At 43.6% G+C, this 20,789-nt stretch overlaps 1 protein-coding gene across 8 annotated transcripts in view; it reads right to left on the reverse strand.

Annotated features, from left to right (window-relative positions):
• The window catches only part of cep104 (centrosomal protein 104), a 326,262-nt gene that overhangs the window by 272,637 nt on the left and 32,836 nt on the right, over positions 1-20,789 (reverse strand). For all 8 annotated transcript variants that reach the window (XM_085966835.1, XM_085966834.1, XM_085966831.1 and 5 more), the window contains 3 exons: positions 14,267-14,435; positions 7,494-7,649; positions 5,407-5,631 (listed from right to left, as the gene is read on the reverse strand). In XM_085966835.1, coding sequence (XP_085822961.1) covers positions 5,407-5,631; positions 7,494-7,649; positions 14,267-14,435 — 550 coding nt within the window. The remainder of the gene's footprint in view (positions 1-5,406; positions 5,632-7,493; positions 7,650-14,266; positions 14,436-20,789) is intronic.

Consider the following 20,789-nt stretch of genomic DNA (forward strand, 5'->3'; position numbering starts at 1 on the left):
TAAAGAACGCCACAAAGATGCAGCACCATTTATCCAAAAGCAACAACTTCACTCAAAGCTCACAGCAGTCAGCCCAGAGTTCCTCTGCTTCCATTCAAGAAGATGATGGTTCACATTCAGCATCAGGCTCCTTATCATCAGCAACTCCTGGCCCACTTGGAAGGTTCTTTGATACAATGGATAACCATAACCAGAAGAATGCAGATGAGTGCCTTGCGCAAGGTGTATATGCGACAAGCTCACCCCTCATGCTCACAGCCAATGTGTACTGGAAGAGATTTTTCAATGTTATTTGCCCTGCATACTGTCCTCCCACCAGACATGCTTTGTCTACTTTGTTGGAGGCCGAGTATAACAGAGTCCAAGGAAAGCTCAAAGAAACGATAGAGATGGCAGACTGTGTTGCCAGATGGGTGGTCAAATGTACGAGGGGAGGGCATCATAAACTACATTGTCCCCACTCCTCTCCCAGTGTTCTTCAAGAGCACAGACACGAAGGACAACAGACACACAGGCACATACATTGCTGATGAGCTGAAAGCGGTCATCAACGATCTTGGATCACAAAAGGTCTTTGCAGTAGTTACTGACAATGCTGCGAATATGAAGGCTGCTTGGGCTCAAGTGGAGGAGGCCTACCCTCATATTACGTCGATTGGGTGCGCAGCCCATGGGCTCAACCTGCTCCTCAAGGACATCATGGGTTTGAGAACCATGGAAACAAGAGAGTCAAGCAAGCTGTTAAGTATGTCAGGGGAAAACAGGTAGTTGCAGCAACCTACAACTCCAAGCAAACGACAAAGAACAAGAACACCACACTGAAGCTGCCCAGCAACACTAGATGGGGTGGCGTTCTCAAAATGTACAACAGCCTTCTGGAGGGTAAGGAGTTGCTGCAAGAAATGGCAATATCCCAGTCTGGGGATATGGAAACCACCATCAAGAAAATACTGCTGGATGATGTGTTTTGGGAGAGAGTGGTTAGCAGCCTTAAACTACTCTCACCAGTAGCATCTGCAATTGCTCAGATTGAAGGACATGACGCTGTCTTGTCAGATGTTCTCCGGCTTTTTGCTGATTTAAAAGAACAAATCAGCATTGCCCTACCCACATCCCTGCTGCTCAAAGCAGAGGAGAAGGCAATTGTTCAATTCATACAGACGCGTCTAGAATTGTGTGTCAAGCCGATTCATGCTGCAGCATACATGCTGGACCCAAAGCATGTTGGGAGACCAATACTTTCTGGAGAACAGATCAACAGCGCTTACAGTGTGATTTCTACCCTCTCACGCCACCTCAATCTGGACGTGGGCAAAGTTCTGGGAAGTCTGGCAAAGTTTTCTACCAAGCAAGGTCTTTGGAATGGGGACGAGATATGGGAATCATGCAAGCATATCAGTGCACATACCTGGTGGAAGGGACTTTGTGCATCTGAGGCCCTGTCACCCATTGCATCAGTGATACTCCAAATCCCACCTTCATCAGCGGCCTGTGAACGAAACTGGTCACTTTTTGGGAATACGCATACAAAGGTGCGCAACAGGCTGACTAACAAGAGAGTGGAGAAACTGGTGGCTATCCGGGCGAACCTACAACTTATTAAGCCAGATACAGAAGTGTCCACCACACAGCTAGACAGTGACACAGAGGAGGAAGTGGACACGTCAGAGCCAGAGTCAGAGAATCAGGAGGAGCAATGATGAGTCGAACACTCAAAGACTCATAGGAACAAAATAAGGACAAATTACAGGCTAAATAAGCGGACGCTCTTTTTATTTTATTTTAGATGGGTCTTTTTTGTGGAGGTTCAATAAAGTTCAAAATTATAACCTAAATATAAATTGGCCAGAAAAAGCAATAATCCTGAGGATTGGGAGCAGTTTAGGACTCAACAAAGGAGGACAAAGGGATTAATTAAGAAAGGGAAAATAGAATGAGAGTAAGCTTTCAGGGAACATAAAAACTGACTGTAAAAGCTTTTATAGATATGTGAAGAGAAAAAGATTGGTGAAGTCAAGCGTAGGTCCCTTGCAGTCAGAATCAGGGGAATTTATAATGGGGAACAAAGAAATGGCAGGCCAACTAAATACATATTTTGGTTCTGTCTTCACAAAGGAGGACACAAATAACCTCCCAGAGATGCCGGGGAACATAGGGTCTGATGAAAGGGTGGAACTGAAAGAAATCAGTATTTGTAGGGAAATGGTGTTAGGAAAATTGATGGGACTGAAGGCTGATAAATCCCCAGGGCCTGATAATCTACATCCCAGGGTACTTAAGGAAGTGGCCCTAGAAATAGTAGATGCATTGCTGGTCATCTTCCAGAACTTGATAGACTCTGGAACAGTACCCATGGATTGGAGGGTAGCTAATGTTACCCCACTATTCAAAAAAGGTGGTAGAGAAAAAGCAGGGAATTATAGACCGGTAAGCCTAACATCGGTAGTGGGGAAAATGCTAGAGTCCATTATAAAAGATGTCATAGCAGAGCACTTGGAAAGCAGTGACAGGATCGGACAAAGTCAACATGGATTTACAAAAGGTAAATCATGCTTGACTAATCATCTGGAATTTTTTGAGGATGTAACTGGTAAAATAGATAAGGGAGAACCAGTGGATGTGGTGTATTTGGACTTTCAGAAGGCTTTCGATAAGGTCCCACATAAGAGATTAGCGTGCAAAATTAAGGCACATGGGATTGGGGGCAAGGTATTGACTTGGATAGAGAACTGGTTGGCAGACAGAAAGCAAAGAGTTGGAATAAACGGGTCGTTTTCCGAGTGGCAGGCAGTGGCTAGTGGGGTACCGCAAGGATCGGTCCTAGGACCCCAGCTGTTCACAATATATATTAATGATGATCTGGACGAGGGAATTGGATGTAATACAGGTAGACTATCCTTTATCCGAAAACCTCGGGACCAGCCGTGTTTCGGTTTTCGGAGAATTTCGGAAGGTGGGTCGGCAGGGGTCCGCGGGGGGGTCGGCGGGGGGTCATGCGCACGACCCCCCGCCGGCCCCGACCCCCCCGCGGACCCCCACCGGCCCCGACGACCCCCCCGCCGACCCCGACCCCCGCCCGCCAACCCGCCCGCGGACCCCCGCCAGCCCCGACCCCCGCCGACTTACGGTCGGGGCCGGCGGGGGTCCGCTGGGGGGTCGTGCGCACGACTTACGCTGGACAAAAAAACCTTTGGTTTTTAGAGGGTTTCGGTTTTCGGAAGTTCGGATAAAGGGTAGTCTACCTGTATCTCCAAATTTGCAGACGACACAAAGCTGGGTGGGAGGGTAAGCTGTGAGGAGGATGTCGTGAAACTCCAGTACGATTTGGACAGGTTGGGTGATTGGGCAGAAACATGGCAAATGCACTATAATGTGGATAAATGTGAGGTTATCCACTTTGGTGGCAAAAACAGGAAGGCAGATAATTTGATTGCACTTCCCCTTCTCCCAATCTATTGCCAAAGAGACCTGGGTGTTCTTGTGCACCAGTCGCTGAAGGTAAGCATGCAGGTGCAGCAGGCAGTTAAGAAGGCAAATGGTATGTTGGCCTTCGTCGCAAAAGGGCTAGAGTACAGGAACAAGGATGTCTTTCTACAGTTGTACAGGGCCTTGGTGAGACCGCACCTTGAGTACTGTGTGCAGTTTTGGTCGCCTTATCTGAGGAAGGACGTTCTTGCCATGGAAGGAGTGCAGCGAAGATTCACCAGGCTGATACCTGGGATGGCAGGAATGACGTATGAGGAGAGATTGTGTCGATTGGGCTTATACTCACTGGAGTTTAGAAGATTGAGAGGGGGTCTCATCGAAACCTATAAAATTCTGTCAGGCCTGGACAGACTAGATGCAGGAAGGATGTTTCTGATGGCCGGGGAGTCCAGAACCAGGGGTCATAGTTTAAGGATATGGGGTAAGCCATTTAGGACTGAAATGAGGAGGAATTTCTTCACCCAGAGAGAGTGGTGAACCTGTGGAATTCTCTGCCAGAGGGCGGTGGAGGCCAGTTCATTAAATATATTCAAGAAAGAGTTGGGTATATTTCTTAAGGCTGAAGGGATCAAGGGATATGGGGAGAAGGTAGGGACAGGGTACTGAATTTGGATGATCATCCATGATCTCATTGAATCACAGAAACCTCACAGTGCAGATAGAGGCCATTTTGGCCCATCGAGCCTGCACCGACACATATCCCACCCGATCCCCGTAACCCCTACACCAACACATATCCCACCCTATCCCCGTAACCCCACGTATTTAATCCCCCTAACACGAAGGGTCAATTTTATCATAGCCAATCAACCTAACCCGCACATCTTTGGACTGTGGGAGGAAACCGGAGCACCCGGAGGAAACCCACGCAAAGACGGGGAGAATGTGCAAACTCCACACAGTCAGTCACCCGAGTCCCTGGCGCTGTGAGGCAACAGTGCTAACCACTATGCCACCGTGCTGGTGGAGCAGGCTCGAAGGGCCAAATGGCCTACTCCTGCTCCTATCTTCTATGTTTCTATGTTTCTAAATAAAGTTTTGAAAGCCTGTTTTTATTTGTATGGAACAATATATCTATTTTGATGACAAAGATAATATAAAGGTCAGAGACAAAAACCATCAGTGTGCAAAAAAACTCCAAATTCCCATGGAAAGTTTCCTCTTTTAAAAATTCCCAGAATTTTGCAACCCTACCTGTACCAAGTTCAAGTCATTAATGTACATCAAAACAAGAGTGGACTTAGTACTGAACCCTGGGAACACCACTGGATACCTCCTTCCAGTCCGAAAAACAGCCACTCACAACTCTGTTTTCTATCCCATAGCCAATTTTGCATCCGTGCTGCGACTCCCCCTTTTATCTCACGGGTTTCAATTTTGCTAACAAGCCTATTATGTGGCACTTTATCAAACACCTTTTGAAAGCCCATATACACAACATCAATTGCATTGCCCTCGTCCACCCTCTGTTACCTCATCAGAAAACTCAATCAATTTAGTTAAACACGATTTGCCCTCAACAAATACTAATTAAAATTTAAGTGCAGGATTTATCATTGGATGTTGCATTGTGACAAATCATTTGCTCTAGTAACAGTGCACGGGGTACAGAGAAAATGAATAACAGAAGAGACCGAGCTCATCATGCAATTTAATGACTTAAGTGCTTTCTAAACCCAAGTCTGCAAAATACTCTGGATCACTGAAATCCAGTACCAATATTTATTGTCTAGCAATTAGCTTTTTCAATGTTATTTGTATGTTACCCAAACATACAACTGCCTTTATATAAAATCAGGGCTGCTACTACAGACTATGTAGACATTTTGTATCCATAATTATAACCAGTACATACAACTTTATACGTTTCATTCCACCTTTCCCAGACCAGTGACCAAGATGTTACAGGAGAAAACATACCCTTGGAGAAGGCAATCTGACAGGTGGAGTAGGAGAACGCTGTGGCGTGGGAGACCATTGTGGCTTTCCAGAGGTCTGGTACCGTAGCTTGGGGCTTTCTTCAGACGAATCTTGCAGATGGGTTGTCAGAGCTGGTTGTTCAGATTTCAGCAGAACCTTCTGCTGCTGCTGGTTTCTACTGGGGTGATCCACTGGGTCAAGAGGACATTCAGGAAGCTTTTGGATCTGAAGAGTAAACGCATTCAAGTTTTTTTTTTAAATAAAAGGATTTTTCTTGATCTGGAGTCTTCTGTGAACTATTTTCTGAACTTCACAATGGCTTTTTAACACATTTCATTACACCACTTAAATTAGCTGCCTTCGATCTTAACAGACTAACAGTTCAAATTACGCTTAAAGCAGATCACCAGTGGGCAGGAGAGAACTTTCTACTTTAACTAGCCCCCTTAACCCAGATTCAATTCCTGGTATGTGCTCAGTTAGCTATGGCAGCAGATGTGACATACCATTGATTTCTGTGCCCAGGAGGGAGCAGAAGACGACTTGCATTTATATTGCGCTTTTTACGACCTCAGGATGTCCCAATTTTCCAGCCAATGAAGTACTTTTGAAGGATAGTCACTGTTGTAAGGTAGGAAACAGCAGCCAATTTGCACACAGCAACATCCCACAAACAGCAATGTGATAATGACCAGATCATGTTTAATGATGTTGGCGAAGGGATAAATATTGGCCAGGACACCAGGGAGAACTCCCCTGCTCTTAAAAATGATACCATGGGATCTTTTACATCCACCAGAGGGGGTAGATGGGGACTTGGTTTAATGCCTCATCCGAAAAATGGCACCTTCGACAGTGCAACACTCCCTCAGAACTGCACTGCAGTGTCAGCCTGGATTATATGCCCAAGTGCCTAGAGTGGGACTTGAACTCAACCTTGGAAACAATCAAATCAGTGCTTCCACTCACAATTGCCATGCAGTGACCCCTATTGGAAATTGCACATTAATGGCCATTGAGTGATGGCCAGAACAGGATCTGCTGTGATGCCTCCCACCACTCAGTCTGCCAACAACGTCCAGGATCACACAAGAATGACCACGTGGGTGAGGCACTAGGTCGTCACTGGTGCCCATTCAGCATGAGTCAAGAGTCTTCAGGAGAGGAAGAAAAAAATGGGGAACATATCTACTTTTTAAAAAGTATAGGCTAAAAATTGAGCAGAGCCCCAAAACTTCACCAGGGCGCTACTTTTAGCACCCCGGCACCAGAAATTGAGTGGTTGTGCCCAAAGAGGGAAGTGGGGCGCTACTGGAAGCGCCCCGCAACCCTCTTGGGGCGCTGCGAGTCAAAAGTGGAGCGTAGCTGGCACTCTGCGGGGGGGGGGGGGGGGGGGCAGTTCAGGTGGCCGGGGACGGAAGCGCAGGCAGGTGGCCAGCAACAAAAGTGGCCGTCCCACACCTTGCCTTTAAATAGCGCCCGCCCGGCCGCAGGTAGGCCCCCCCTGACCCCGCCAGGCGGTAAGTCAGGGGGCGCTCCCGAAGATCGCGGCCAGGGTGCTGCGCGCGGTGAGGACATAATCGCCGGGGGGGGGCGCTACCGGTTGGCGCCGCTGCTTACCTCCCGCTGAATTTCGGGGGAGGCATGGGCGGCGCCGCAGAGGGCGCTAACAGGAGGCGCACAGCAACCCAATTTTTCCCCCGATGTGTCCCCCATTTATAAGTAATAGGCTCATTAAAACTAAAATATGTTACAGACAGTATTGAACTTTAACCCTTGCAGGATCAGAATCCAGGAATCAATCTGCAACAAACAGCATTGCAGCTCATCTCCAGTGCAAGACCAGACACGCCGCGCGCGTCTCCAGCGGGCTACTGGTAACAGTGATAATGTTAAGCAGAACCTGTTTTCTTTCTGATTTTAAAAACAGGCAGCTTTAAAATAAACTCTCCCTACAATGGTAAATCAAGGACTCCAATCTAGTTCATCGCCTGAGCCACACCACTGATCACTTGGGGTGGGTGGGGATTACTCTAACAAAAGTGAAATATTCTTCGCATCAGTGTTGTAACTGAACCTATACTGACCATTCCCATGTCTAACAAGTTATGTAGCTCGAGTTGCTGGTAAACTTTCATCCTGTAATCATCCATTTGCTGTTTTTTCTGTTTAGCCAGATCATAATCCTCTTTCTCTATCGCACAGCGCTTTTCCACCTCATAACGGCCAAGGCGCTCACCTACCTGAGGAATTAAATAAATCAACATTTATATAGGCAATTCTCTAAACAAATGTACAATTGTTTCTATTCAAAGAAGCGGTAAGCATTTAAAAATCATGCTAAATTTCATAAACCATTACTAGTTACGAAGTTCTGGTGAAAGGTCACCGACCTGAATCGTTAACTCTGTTTCTCTCTCCACAGATGCTGCCTGACCTGAGTATTCCCAGCATTTTCTGTTTTTATTTCAGACTTCCAGCATCTGCAGTATTTTGCTTTTGTACAATTACTAGTTAACTTTTCCTCCAATGTTATAAGAATACTTAATGCTAATCAAGAAACAGTGCAGGGAGAAGGCTAATCTATAATCTACATGCCAAACAGTAATCCGCAAAAATGAGGCTCATGGTGCTCAGTTTTAGTTTTTTCCCAGAATTTGGATCTAAAATTGGGTGACTGTTACTTGCACATATGTGTGTGTGTGTTTGGGGGGGGGGGGGGGGGGGGGGGGGTTGGATCAAAGGTAAAACAGAACATTTGGAATAAAAAAACTTTTAGGTTTAAATCAGCAAAATAATTTTGAAACAAATACTTAAATACTAAACACTTGGAACGGTCTTCACAAAGCATAATGTTAAATGGAGTGGACCTGCATCCTTAGCTGCTTCCTCTGTGCCTTACATCCCAGGAAACTTTGCTCAGCCATCTGCACATTATGCAGCCAATTGGAGGTGCAGTCTATGTTAATGTTGCCATCAACACAGAGTGTAGCCCAACAAGGAGGCCTCTGCATGCGTCACACCAGAACTGTAGTATGCCAACACGGATGCTTCTGGATTTAATCAAGTTTAACCTTATTAATGAGGCTAAAAGCCGACAAATCCCCTGGACCTGATGGCCTACATCCCAGAGTTCTAAAAGAGGTGGCTGCAGAGATAGTGGATGCATTGGTTATGATCATCCAAAATTCCCTAGAATCTGGAACGGTCCCAGTGGATTGGAAGATAGCAAACATGACACCGCTATTCAAGAAAGATGGGAGAGAGAAAACAGGGAACTACAGGCCAGTTAGCCTGACATCAATCATCAGGAAAACATTAAGGAAGTGGTAACAGAGCACTTAGAAAATGAGAATATGATTAGGCAGAGTCAACATGGTTTTATGAAATGGAAATCGTGTTTGACAAATTTATTAGAGTTTTTTGAGGATGTAACTAGCAGGGTAGATAAAGGGAACCAGTGGATGTAGTATATTTGGATTTTCAAAAGGCATTCGATAAGGTGTCACAAAAAAATGTTGTTATGCAAGGGAAGGGCTCACAGGATTGGGGGTAATATGTTAGCATGGAGAGGATTGGTTAACTGACAGAAAGCACAGTAGGAATAAATGTGTCATTTTCAGGTTGGCAGGCTGTTATTAGTGGGGAGCCGCAAGGATCGATGTTGGGGCCTCAGCTATTTACAATCTATATTCATGACTTAGATGAAGGGACAGAATGCAATGTATCCAACTTTGCTGACGATAAAAAGCTAGGTGGGAAAGTAATGAGGAGGACACAAAGAGCCTGCAAAGAGATATAGGCAGGTGAAGTGAGTGGGCAAGAAGGCACCAGATGCATTATAATGTAGGGAAATGTGAGGTTATTCACCTTGATAGGAAGAATAAAACAACAGAATATTTTTTTTAAATGGTGAGAAGCTATTAAATGTTGGTGTAGAGGGATTTGGGTGTCCTTGTACAGGAAACTTTGGTTTATCCGGAGGTTGTATGTCCGGAATACTCGATCTAACGGCAAAAATCAGGAGCCGTTTTCTATAAGTTTTTTTTAGTTCTCGTTCTTTTTTTCCCCCAGTCAGGCACTGCAAGGTCTGTAGCTATAGCAACAGCTTCAGCTGGAGACGCTTGCAGCTGCAGCCGACTCTTTAGAAGCTGTTGCTAAGCAACAGTGTTTGTTGTCAGATACAGAGATGAAAACCTCCGTATGCTTCAACATTAACTTTGTATGTCCGGCAGTTTTGATAGATCGGCAACACGCCGGTCCCGTCGGTGCCGGATATCACAAAGTTTCCTGTACATGAAACACAAAGTTAACATGGAGGTACAGCAAGCAATTAGGAAGGCAAATGCTATGTTGGCCTTTATTGCAAGGGGGTTGGAGTTCAAGAATCTTGCTGTAATTTTACAGGGCTTTGGTGAGACCACACCTGGAGTACTGTTTTGGTCTCCGTATCCAAGGAAGGATATACTTGCTTTAAAGGGGGTGCAATGAAAGTTCACTAGATTGATCCCTGGGAGGAGAAGGTTGTCCTATGAGGAGAGATTGAGCCTATACTCTCTGCAGTTTAGAAGAATGAGAGGTGATCTCATTGAAACTAAGATTCTGAGGGGGATTGACAGGGTAGATGCCGAGAGGTTGTTTCCCCTGGCTGGAGAGTCTAGAACTAGGGGGAATAGTCTCAAAATAAGGGGTCGCACATTTGGGACTGAGATAAAGAAAATTTCTGTGAATCTTTGGAATTCACTATCCCAGAGGGCTGTGGATGCTCAGCCATCAAGTATATTCAAGACTGAGATCGATAAGATTTTTAAACTCTTAAGGGAATCAAGGGATATGAGGATCGTGCAGGAAAGTGGAGTTGAGGTCGAAGATCAGCCATGTTCTTCTTAAATGGTGGAGCAGGCTTGAGTGGCCGTATGGCCTACTCCTGCTCCTATTTCTTATGTTCTTAATTTTAAAATTCAGCATTCAGGAGCTAATTACTTAATTTAAAATTAAATTCAAACAGCTTATCGATAATATATACTATAGGTATTATTTGCCAGTACTAAAAGCATGGTTATACTATAAATCTGCAAATGTTTCTCCTTTTTGCTACAAATCCACCTCACTGCTCATTTCTGAATCTTGCACATGGGCCAGAGGAAGCACTTCCATTGCAGGCCTAGGAGTTATGAACTGTGGACGAGAACAGGTTTGGATCATACAATGGTTACAGCACAGGAGGCTATTTGGCCCGTCGCGCCCATGCCGGCTCTCTGCGAGAGCACTTCAGCTAGTCCTCTCAGAATCTTATGTTCAGAATCAAGTCTACGTCTTATATACCTCAACCTTAACCTGCACTGGGGCTATTGGCTCAAGAGTAATGAGGCCAATTGTAGTGCCCCTACTGCTAACTTGGCCAATATCGCCTAGTTCAGCACAGACCAGGAATCAAATGTGGGATATTTCTGGTCTGTATGATTCAATGCCACACTGAGAAGTTATTTACCTACTAAGTCTTTGCAGTTTCGTAATCAAAGGCAACATTCAAATACATAACCAGGTGCCACATGGGTGTGAGTTTGCATACCAGTGACTATTTGCTATCAAGTACATAAAACAGGCCAAGATTACGCTGTACAAACATGTAAATACTTCACCCACTTTCTTCCCCGACTTTCGTGAAGACAGACTTAGATTGCCAGCTTTGGTTCAATGATAGCACTCGCACCACTGAATCAGAAGGTTGTGGGTTCAAGCTCACTTCAGACATTTAAGCACATAATCTAGGCTTCAGTGCGGTACCAAGAGAGTGCTGCATCGTCAGAGAGGTTGTCTTTCAAATGAGACTTTAAACGCCTGCTTCTAAGCTGGAAGTAATAGATTCTATGGCATTATTCAAGAAGAGGAGAGTTTGCATGCTCTCTTGGCCAACATTTAGCCCTCAGCCAACATCACAAACAGATTATCTGGCCATTTATTATATTGCTGTGCGCAAATTGGTTGCCACATTTCCTTAAATTACAACAGTGATTACACTTCAAAAACACTTCACGGCTTGTGAAGTGCCGGGGGGGCATAAAAGGGAATATATAAATGCAAGTTTTTTTCTTCCATTGGGTTAGAATTAAACAACCTGATTCTTCCCACTTTAGGCTCCCAAGTGAAAAAGAGCACAACCAGAGTAAAGCTCTCTCTACTCTCACCAACAACATGCCTCAGTCCCAGAAAAGCATTAGTTACTGCACCAGTGACATTATTTTCCAATTTCCTGCGCCAGTAATTTTGTTGCTTGTCAGTGAGATTGTTAATTAGTGTCAAATTAGGGAGTGTTTTATGCTGTAGGGCCATGTCTACTAGGAAATAGATCGAGACTACCCAAACTCACTTCACATAGGACCCTCGCAGAAAGAAAACAGCACGTCTTCAGTCTGGACTGGCTTTCAATCTATTTTACTGAGGTGAAAGACCAGCATCATCTTTCGATTAGGCACTTGACAACCTTCCGAACTCAACATCGAGTTCAACAATTTCAGATTATAATCACTGCTTCCATTTTTCGAACAGCAGGTGCTGATAATGATTGAGCTTTTATCATTTTCAGCTCCTCTAAACCCATCTTTTGTTTCTTCACTTGCCCCATTGCCACCCCAATTTGCCTTGCCGCATCGTCCCTTTTGTCATTTAATCACTCCGGCCTTCCGCCCAATCACAGATCTTCCCTTCTGCTCTTTCCTCGCCTCTGTACTTGCATAAAACTTGTTACATCTCTAACTTTTTCCAGTTCTGGTGAAAGATCATCAACCTGAAACTTTGTTTCTCTCTCTCTCTCTCTCTACAGGTGCTGCCTGCCTGGCTGCAGGTAGTGGGGCACCGCAAGGATCAGTGCTTGGGCCTCAGCTAGTCACAATCTATATCAATGATTTGGATGAGGGGACCAAATGCAATATATCCAAGTCTGCTGATGATACAAAGCTAGGTGGGAATGTAAGTTGTGAGGAGGATGCAAGGAGGCTTCAGGGGAATATAGGCAGGCTAAGTGAGTGAGCAAGAACATGGCAAATGGAATAGAATGTGGAGAAATGTGAAGTTATCCACTTTGGTAAGAAAAATAGAAAAGCAGTTTTTTTTTTTTAATGGCGAGATTGGGAAATGTTGGTATTCAGAGGGACCTGGGTGTCCTTGTACACGAATCACTGAAAGTTAACATGCAGGTACAGCAAGCAAATAGGAAAGCAAATGGTATGTTGGCCTTTATTACAAGAAGGATTTGAGTATAAGAGTAAAGACGTCTTACTGCAATTATATAGGGCCCTGGTGAGACCACACCTGGAGTTTGTGTAGAGTTTTGGTCTCCTTACCTAAGGAGCAATATACTTGCCATAGAGTGAGTGCAACGAAGGTTCACCAGACTGATTCCTGAGATGGGGGATTGCCCTGTGAGGAGAGATTGAGTAGACTAGGCCTATATTCTCTAGAGTTTAGAAGAATGAGAGCTGATCTCATTGAAACAGACAATATTCTTACAGGGATTGACAGGATAGATGAAGGAAGGATGTTTCCCCTGGCTGGGGAGTCTAGAACCAGGGGCTCACAGTCCCAGAATAAGGGGTCGGCCATTTTAGATGAGGAGAAATTTCTTCACTCAAAAGGATGATGAATCTTTGGAATTTGCTACCCTAGAGGGCTGTGGGGGCTCAGTCATTAAGTATATTCAAGACAGAGATCGATAGATTTTTAGATATTAAGGGAATCAAGGGATATGGAGATAGTGCAGTTGAGGTAGAGGATCAGCCATGATCTCATTGAATGGCGGAGCAGGCTCGGGGGGCCGAATGGCCTACTCCAGCTCCATGTTCTGACCTGCTGAGTATGGAGAGCATTTTCTGTTTTTATTTCAGATTTCCAGCATCCACAGTGCTTTGACTTTTGTAGTTAAGTAGTGTTTTTCCATGTCCTCACATCCCAAAGTGCATTACAGCAATAAATTACTTTTAAAGTCTAGCCATTGTTCCTTTATTAGCAGCCAACTTGCACACACCAAGGTCTCACAGATAACAATGATATGAATGATGAGCTAATCTAGAATTGATTGATGGCTAAATATTGGCCAGGATACTGAGAAACTCCCCAGCTTTTCTTCAAATAATGACATGAGATCTTTCATATCCACTCGAGAAGATGGAGGGGGGCCTCAGAAACTATTAAGACATTAAGAACCCTTCAATGGAATTGTGTTGTACAGGAAACTTTGTGATATCCGGCACCGACGGGACCGAGCTGTTGCCGCCCCATCAAAACTGCCGGACAAACCAGCGCTAATGTTAAAACATATGGAAGCTTTTGAGCTCCGTATCTAGCAACAAACCCTGTTGCTTAGCAACAGCTTCTAAACAGTCGGCCGTAGCTTGCAAGCGTCTCTGTAGCTAAGCAACAGCTTTAGTTAGACCTTGCAGAGCCTGACTGGTGGAAAAAAAAGCAACGAAAAGAAAAAAAAACTTACTGAACCGACTCCTGAATTTTGCCGGTGGATCGAGCATTCCGGACAGTTAACTTCCGGACAAACCAAAGTTTCCTGTAACTCACTTTCAGATAGCCGTGTTTGGTAAATTTTACAATTTTTCCTAAAATACCAGTAATAAACCATCAAGACAGAAATCCAAAAAATGAGTGCAATCATGATCGGTTTTACATATTCAAACAGTGGTTGGATACATTTCCAACATTAATTATCCACAAAAATCAATCTAATGCTCAATATGCAAATCATAATTGTGATAATGTCCTGATCTACAATGCAACTGCTTCTTACATAATCAGGAATAAGTAGGTCTAACTGTAGTTTGATAATACTCTATATCTGAATATTGCACTTTACCTTGTGGAGGTCAGCTACGGCTTGTTTAAGTTTCTTTGCAAAATCATAGCGCTCATGTTTAACTGCTTCATGTTTCTCTTCATCCAATTTACGTATTATTTGGGCCACCTCGGGATCCTGGTACATGTCAAAGGCTAGGTCATCCAGGGGCGAGATAATCTCCGATTTACTGAAAGCAAAGGAGTGAAAACAATACCTGAATAAATGAAACATTTAAATAATCCATTGTAATCTTTTAGCCAATTAACTCTTCAAAAAAAAATGAATGAAATGAAACAATGCTGATACAAAAGCAAATTACTGTGGATGCTGGAAATCTGAAATAAAACAGAAAATGCTGGAAATACTCAGCAGGTCTGACAGCATCTGTGGAGACGTTTAATCGTTAGCTTTGTTTGTCTCCCTCTCCACAGATGCTGCCTGATCTGCTGAGTATTGCCAGCATTGTCTGTTTGAGACACACACGCAATCAAAACAAAATCTTGAAAGAAGCAGCTTTTCTTGGTATGGGAGCACAGTCTGTTTAGCCACCTGCCCTCCACCTCACCCCAACCCAACCCACCACGCTGGACATATTGAATTAAACCCATTCTAGTATTAAAGGTGCAAATGGTTGTCACAGAGTTATACAGCACAGAAAGAGGCCCTTCGGCCCATCGTGTCCGCGCCGGCCATCAAGCCCTGTCTATTCTAATCCCATTTTTCAGCACTTGGTCCGTAGCCTTGTATGCTATGGCGTTTCAAGTGCTCATCTAAATGCTTCTTGAATGTTGTGAGGGTTCCTGCCTACCACCCTTCCAGGCAGTGAGTTCCAGATTCCAACCACCCTCTGGGTGAAAAAGTTTTTCCTCAAATCCCCTCTAAACCTCCTGCCCATTACCTTAAAACTATGTCCCCTGGTTATTGACCCCTCTACTAAGGGGAAAAGTTCCTTTCTATCTACATGCCCCTCATAATTTTGTATACCTCAATCAGGTTCCCCCCTCAGCCTTCTCCGCTCTAAGGAAAACAACCGCAGCCTGTCCAGTCTCTCTTCATAGCTGAAGCGCTCCAGCCCAGGTAACATCCTGGTGAATCTCCTCTGCACCCTTTCCAATGCAATCACATCCCTCCTATAGTGTGGCGACCAGAAGTGCACACAGTATTCCAGCTGTGGCCTAACTAGCATTTTGTACAGCTCCATCATAACCTCCCTGCTCTTATATTCTATGCCTCGGCTAATGAAGGCAAGTATCCCATATGCCTTTTTAACCACCTTATTATCTACCTGTCCTGCTGCCTTCAGGGATCTATGTACATGAACACCAAGGTCCCTCTGATCCTCTGTCCTTCCTAGGATCCTACCATTCATTGTGTATTCCCTTGCCTTGTTAGTCCTCCCAAAATGCATCACCTCACACTTTTCAGGGTTAAATTCCATTTGCCACTGTTCTGCCCATCTGACCAACTCGTCTATATCGTCCTGTAGCCTGAGGCTTCCCTCCTCGCTATTTACCACTCCACCAATTTTTGTGTCATCTGCGAACTTACTGATCATACCTCCTACATTCATATCTAAATCATTAATGTACACTACAAACAGCAAAGGATCCAGCACCGATCCCTGCGGTACACCACTGGACACAGGCTTCCAGTCACAAAAACAACCTTACCCTCTGCCTCCTGCCACTAAACCAATTCAGGATCCAATGTGCCAAATTGCCCTGGATCCCATGGGCTCTTATCTTCTTGACCAGTCTCCCATGTGGGACTTTGTCAAAAGCCTCACTGAAGTCTATGTAGACTACATCAACTGTACTACCCTCATCCATACACCTAGTCACCCCCTCTCAAAATTCAATCAAACTGGTCAGACATGATCTCCCCCTGACAAAGCCATGCCGACTATCCCCGATTAATCCCTGCCTCTCCAAGTGGAGACTAATTCTGTCCCTCAGAATTTTTTCCAATAATTTCTCTACCACTGATGTTAGGCTCACTGGCCTGTAATTCCCTGGTTTATCCTTACTACCCTTCTTGAACAACGGTACTACGTTAGCTGTCCTCCAGTCCTCTGGCACCTCCCGTGGCCAGAGAGATTCTGAAAATGTGTCAGAGCCCCTGCAATCGCCTCCCTTGCCTCACACAGCAGCCTGGGATACATCCAGTCAGGGCCTGGGGATTTATCCACTTTTAAGCCTGCTAAAACCGCTAGTACCTCCGCCCTCTCAATACTATTTTGTTCAAGTATATCACAATCCCCCTGCCTGATTTCTATGCTTCCATCACACTTCTCCATAGTGAACACACCCGATGCAAAATATTCATTTAAAACCTCACCTACATCTACGGCTCCACACACAGATTGTCACTTTGGTCCCTAATGGGCTCTACTCTTTCCCTGGTTATCCTCTTGCCCCTAATATACTTATAAATTGTGCAATGTTCTCAATGGCCTCCCACTGTCCCCGGATCAAAGGCTGCGTAAAAATAAACAGATTTAATGCCGAGCTCATTTCCCCTCATTAACATTCCCCAACCAACCACCCATGAAGGGTCTACAAGCTTTTTATGTTAGAAGTTAGAAAAGTACATTGTAACACTGGGAATTAACTGTTTGTAACATCAACCTGACTATCAGCAACATTTTTATATAAATTGAAGAAAACTCCCTTCAAACTCAAATAGGTAAAAATCCCAATGTTACAAATGCAATCACCTTGAAGTCTTCTCTACAATAAGAACAAGCCCAACTTGCTAAGCTTTCCTTTTAAAGTCCCAATATCAGAATCATTACTAGCTTTGTAACTCATCAAGCACATTAATACCTTTCCTACAATTAGGCGACCAGACTGCATACAGTATTCCAAATTGGGTCTGCTCAATACCTCATACAGCAACAGTACAACTTTCCTTTGAGGTACTCTATCCCTCTGGCAATGCAGTCCATATCTTAATTGTCTATTTTATAACAGCCAAGCAATGGTGTGACTGTTTCATAGATTTATCCATAAGATGTTACTGTATGACTATTCCATGTTCCTCTAATATGTAAATCATCTTTTGGTTTCTTGCTCCAACACTAATGTTTTTGCACTAATCCACATTAAAATGCATCTGCCACCTACAGGCATAGTAATCTAAAACATCAAATTATATTGAATATGGTTGCACTGTTCCTATTTTGTTACCTTCAAACCTTGGCTTTTGTTTATGGTAATCTTGTCCAACCTTGCACATATGGTCATTCCTTGGCTGAGAGTATAGGTAGCGCATACATACAAGTTATTTAACCTCAAGGATAAACAGCCAATGGTAATCCTACCATTACCCAGTGTGTACACGTATAGACTTCCTCGCAGGGACGTCTAATTAAAGATCAGAAGCAGGAACCCTTGCTGGATTTTTTTCTCCTTCCCTACCCCAGGGACACAGATCAATGTTTAGTATGCCCACTGTCACCCCTTAAGTGTTCAGCTAATGCACCGCAGGCAGTGTGCACAGGAAGCAATTAATTTATACAGGAGGGACAATTTGCAAGCAACTAGATGGGGGAAAAAGTTGTTGGCACATAACAAAAACACATTCACTGGGACTCAATTAAACTGATTTTGATGGAAGAGGGTAAATGCACATAAGCAAACAGCTGTTGCTAAGAGCTTTTAGGAAATCCTGCCCAAGTTCAACAGAGGAATGTAAATATAAAGAGAGATACAGCAAGATAAGTGGTGTTGACTTTGAAGAATATTTAAGTTATTAAAAACTTCACTTTGAAAACATTCAGCCTGTGAGCTATGGTAAACACAGATATGAGAATTAGTGAACAGTATCATTTTAAGTAAACAGTGATATGTGCTGTAGCTTTTAACTTATTTTACATGAGTTGATTAGTATACATCAGGAATACAGTCATGGGTGTAATAATACTTTCTGCCATTTCTAAAACTTGGTGGGTGTCATTTGTTTCACCATCAGTATTGTTTGATTGACATTTTTGTTTATGTCAGTAAGATGTGCTCTTCAGAGTCTGGACAGAGTTGCCACAGTGATGCAAATAAAGCAGCAAGCTTGTGACATGCAGCCTCTGGTAAATCAGTGACTTTTCAAAGTAGATGGTGCTTACCTCCTTTGGGGAAAGTATTCATGTAGCATGTGTTCATCTCGGATTAGCCAACCGCTTGTGTTTTTCTATGGTAAATTCTAATCACTACCCATTATCACAATAGCTATCTGGATTATAAACACTCTTTTACCCAAGGATTGTTTGGAATAAATTATTTGAACTAGAGGCAATTGCAGCTAAGAAAATATTGACAGTATCACTGCAAAAACATGGATGAAGTAGATGAGCAAGAGATGGTATAAAATGTTTTGTAAAGGTGGACCTGTTACACTAGGAAGAGGAGTGGTAGTACTGATAAGGATGAAAGGACAGCTATGAATTGTACGAGAAGTAATGAACAGATAGCAAGGATAAACTTAAGTAATAATTTATTGTGTGTTAGTTATGGCTCAGTGGTAGCACTCTTGCCTGAGTCACAAGATTGTGGATTCAAGTTCCACCCCATATTGGTGCCCTGGCCAGTATTTATCCCTCAACTAACATCACTAACACAGATTATCTGATCATTATCACATTGCTGTTTGGGACCTTGCAGTGCGCAAATTGACTGATGTTTCCTACATTACAACAACGACTACACTTCAAGCGTTTTGGGATGTCTGGAGGTTGTGAAAGGTGCTATATAAATGCAAGTCTATCTTTTTTTTAAAAACCAAATACAAAGGACCTGGGATAATCAGGAGATAGACAGTGTTGACAGATTGGGAAAACCAAAAGGGAAGGCATGAAAGTACAAACAATTTTGCAGAAGCAATCAGTGAATGCTCAACATATCATGTGAATCATGGTAATTGAGATAAAAATAAACATTGTAAATCTCAAATCTGGAATGAAAATATGTAGCACTGGAAATACCAGTGTGCTTAAATGTTATAAAAGACTCAAGAGGATAGAATAATGTCCAATGTGTCTAGGTTTACAGATGACATCAATATGGATGAAGAGGCTGATGTGCAATAACCCAAAGGGACTTGGAGAAGCTAAATCAATGGGCAGAGAACTGGCAGATGTAATTCAACACAGATAAGTGTAAAAGTTATTAGATTCAGTGAGAGGATATAAAAATGTGGAGTATACATTAAATGATGGTATGTTTGCAGTAACAGAGGAGGAAAGACATCAGGAGAGTTTGAGATTTTTACAGGTTTAGAGAATTTGAATCCAGGAAAGTTGTTCAAGAGCAAGGACCAAGGGATATTGTTTTAAGTTAAGGGTTTCAAAAGGAAAGAAGCAAATTTAGGAATTTTTAATAACTAAAGCAAATAATCAAATTATGGAATCATGGCAGATTTCCTGTACTAAAGCAAATACGGGGCTATTAGCTCTATAATCACAGTAAGGTACCCAATGGGAGGTTTAGAAGAATAGGCTTAATGAGCAAATGGTTTTCACCTGCTCAATGCATTACAGTGTATGTTACTTTGCAGAGCAGGACATTCATAAACAAACACCACCACCAAAACACCTATATAGCGCCTTTAACGTAGTAAAACGTCCCAAGGCGCTGCACAGGAGTATTAAGACAAAGAATTTGACACCGAGCCACATAAGGAGAAATTAGGACAGATGACCAAAAGCTTTTCGCACCAAGTTCCGTTTGCCCATCACCCCTGTGCTCGCTGACCTACACTGGCTCCTGGTTAAGCAACGTCTCGATTTTAAAATTCTCATCCTTGTTTTCAAATTCCTCCATGGCCTCGCTCCTCCCCATCTCTAATCTCCTCCAGCCCTACAACCCCAGAGATATCTGTGCTCCTCTAATTCTGCCCTTGAGCATCCCGGATTATAATCGCTCCAGTATTGGTGGCCGTGCCTTCTGTTGCCAAGACCCCAAGCTCTGGAATTCCCTGCCTAAACCTCTCCGCCTCTCTTTCCTCCTTTAAGATGCTCCCTAAAACCTACCTCTTAAAGAGAAAGCTAGATTCAGATTTCAGGCAGGACCTTTCATCCCTACTCGACACTTCATGGGTGAAGAAGAGGTGGCAATATTTTGGAGGCAGAAGTAGGCATTTCTTCCAAAAAACAAAACCTGCGTTAATGCGGCACTCAGTCAGTATTGCACTGAAGCATTGGCCTAGATTAAGTGTTCAAGTCCTGGGATTCATGGTGTTGATGGAAAGGTAAAGTTGGTCATCATTAGCATATATATGGAAACATTATGGATAATGTTGCCAACAGGCGACATATAGATGAGAAAAGGGGCAATGGGGCAAGGGCGGAACCATGAATATTCAGAGGTGATTACCTTCTTTAAAAAAGCTAGATGACTATTTGCTTAAGAGTAGGATTAAAGCTTACAAGACTATCATAATTTATCCTGATTTCAGAATTTCTGGTCCTGGTGTGTAACTGGTTTGGACTTTCTCTAGGTTGTGATTTCAGAAGTGCAGAAACTAACATGTGGAGTGGAACTGCTCAGCA

This window comes from Somniosus microcephalus, chromosome 25 (assembly GCF_052327205.1).
Source record: "Somniosus microcephalus isolate GS21.2 chromosome 25, FLI_Smic_1.0, whole genome shotgun sequence".
NCBI lineage: Eukaryota > Metazoa > Chordata > Chondrichthyes > Squaliformes > Somniosidae > Somniosus > Somniosus microcephalus.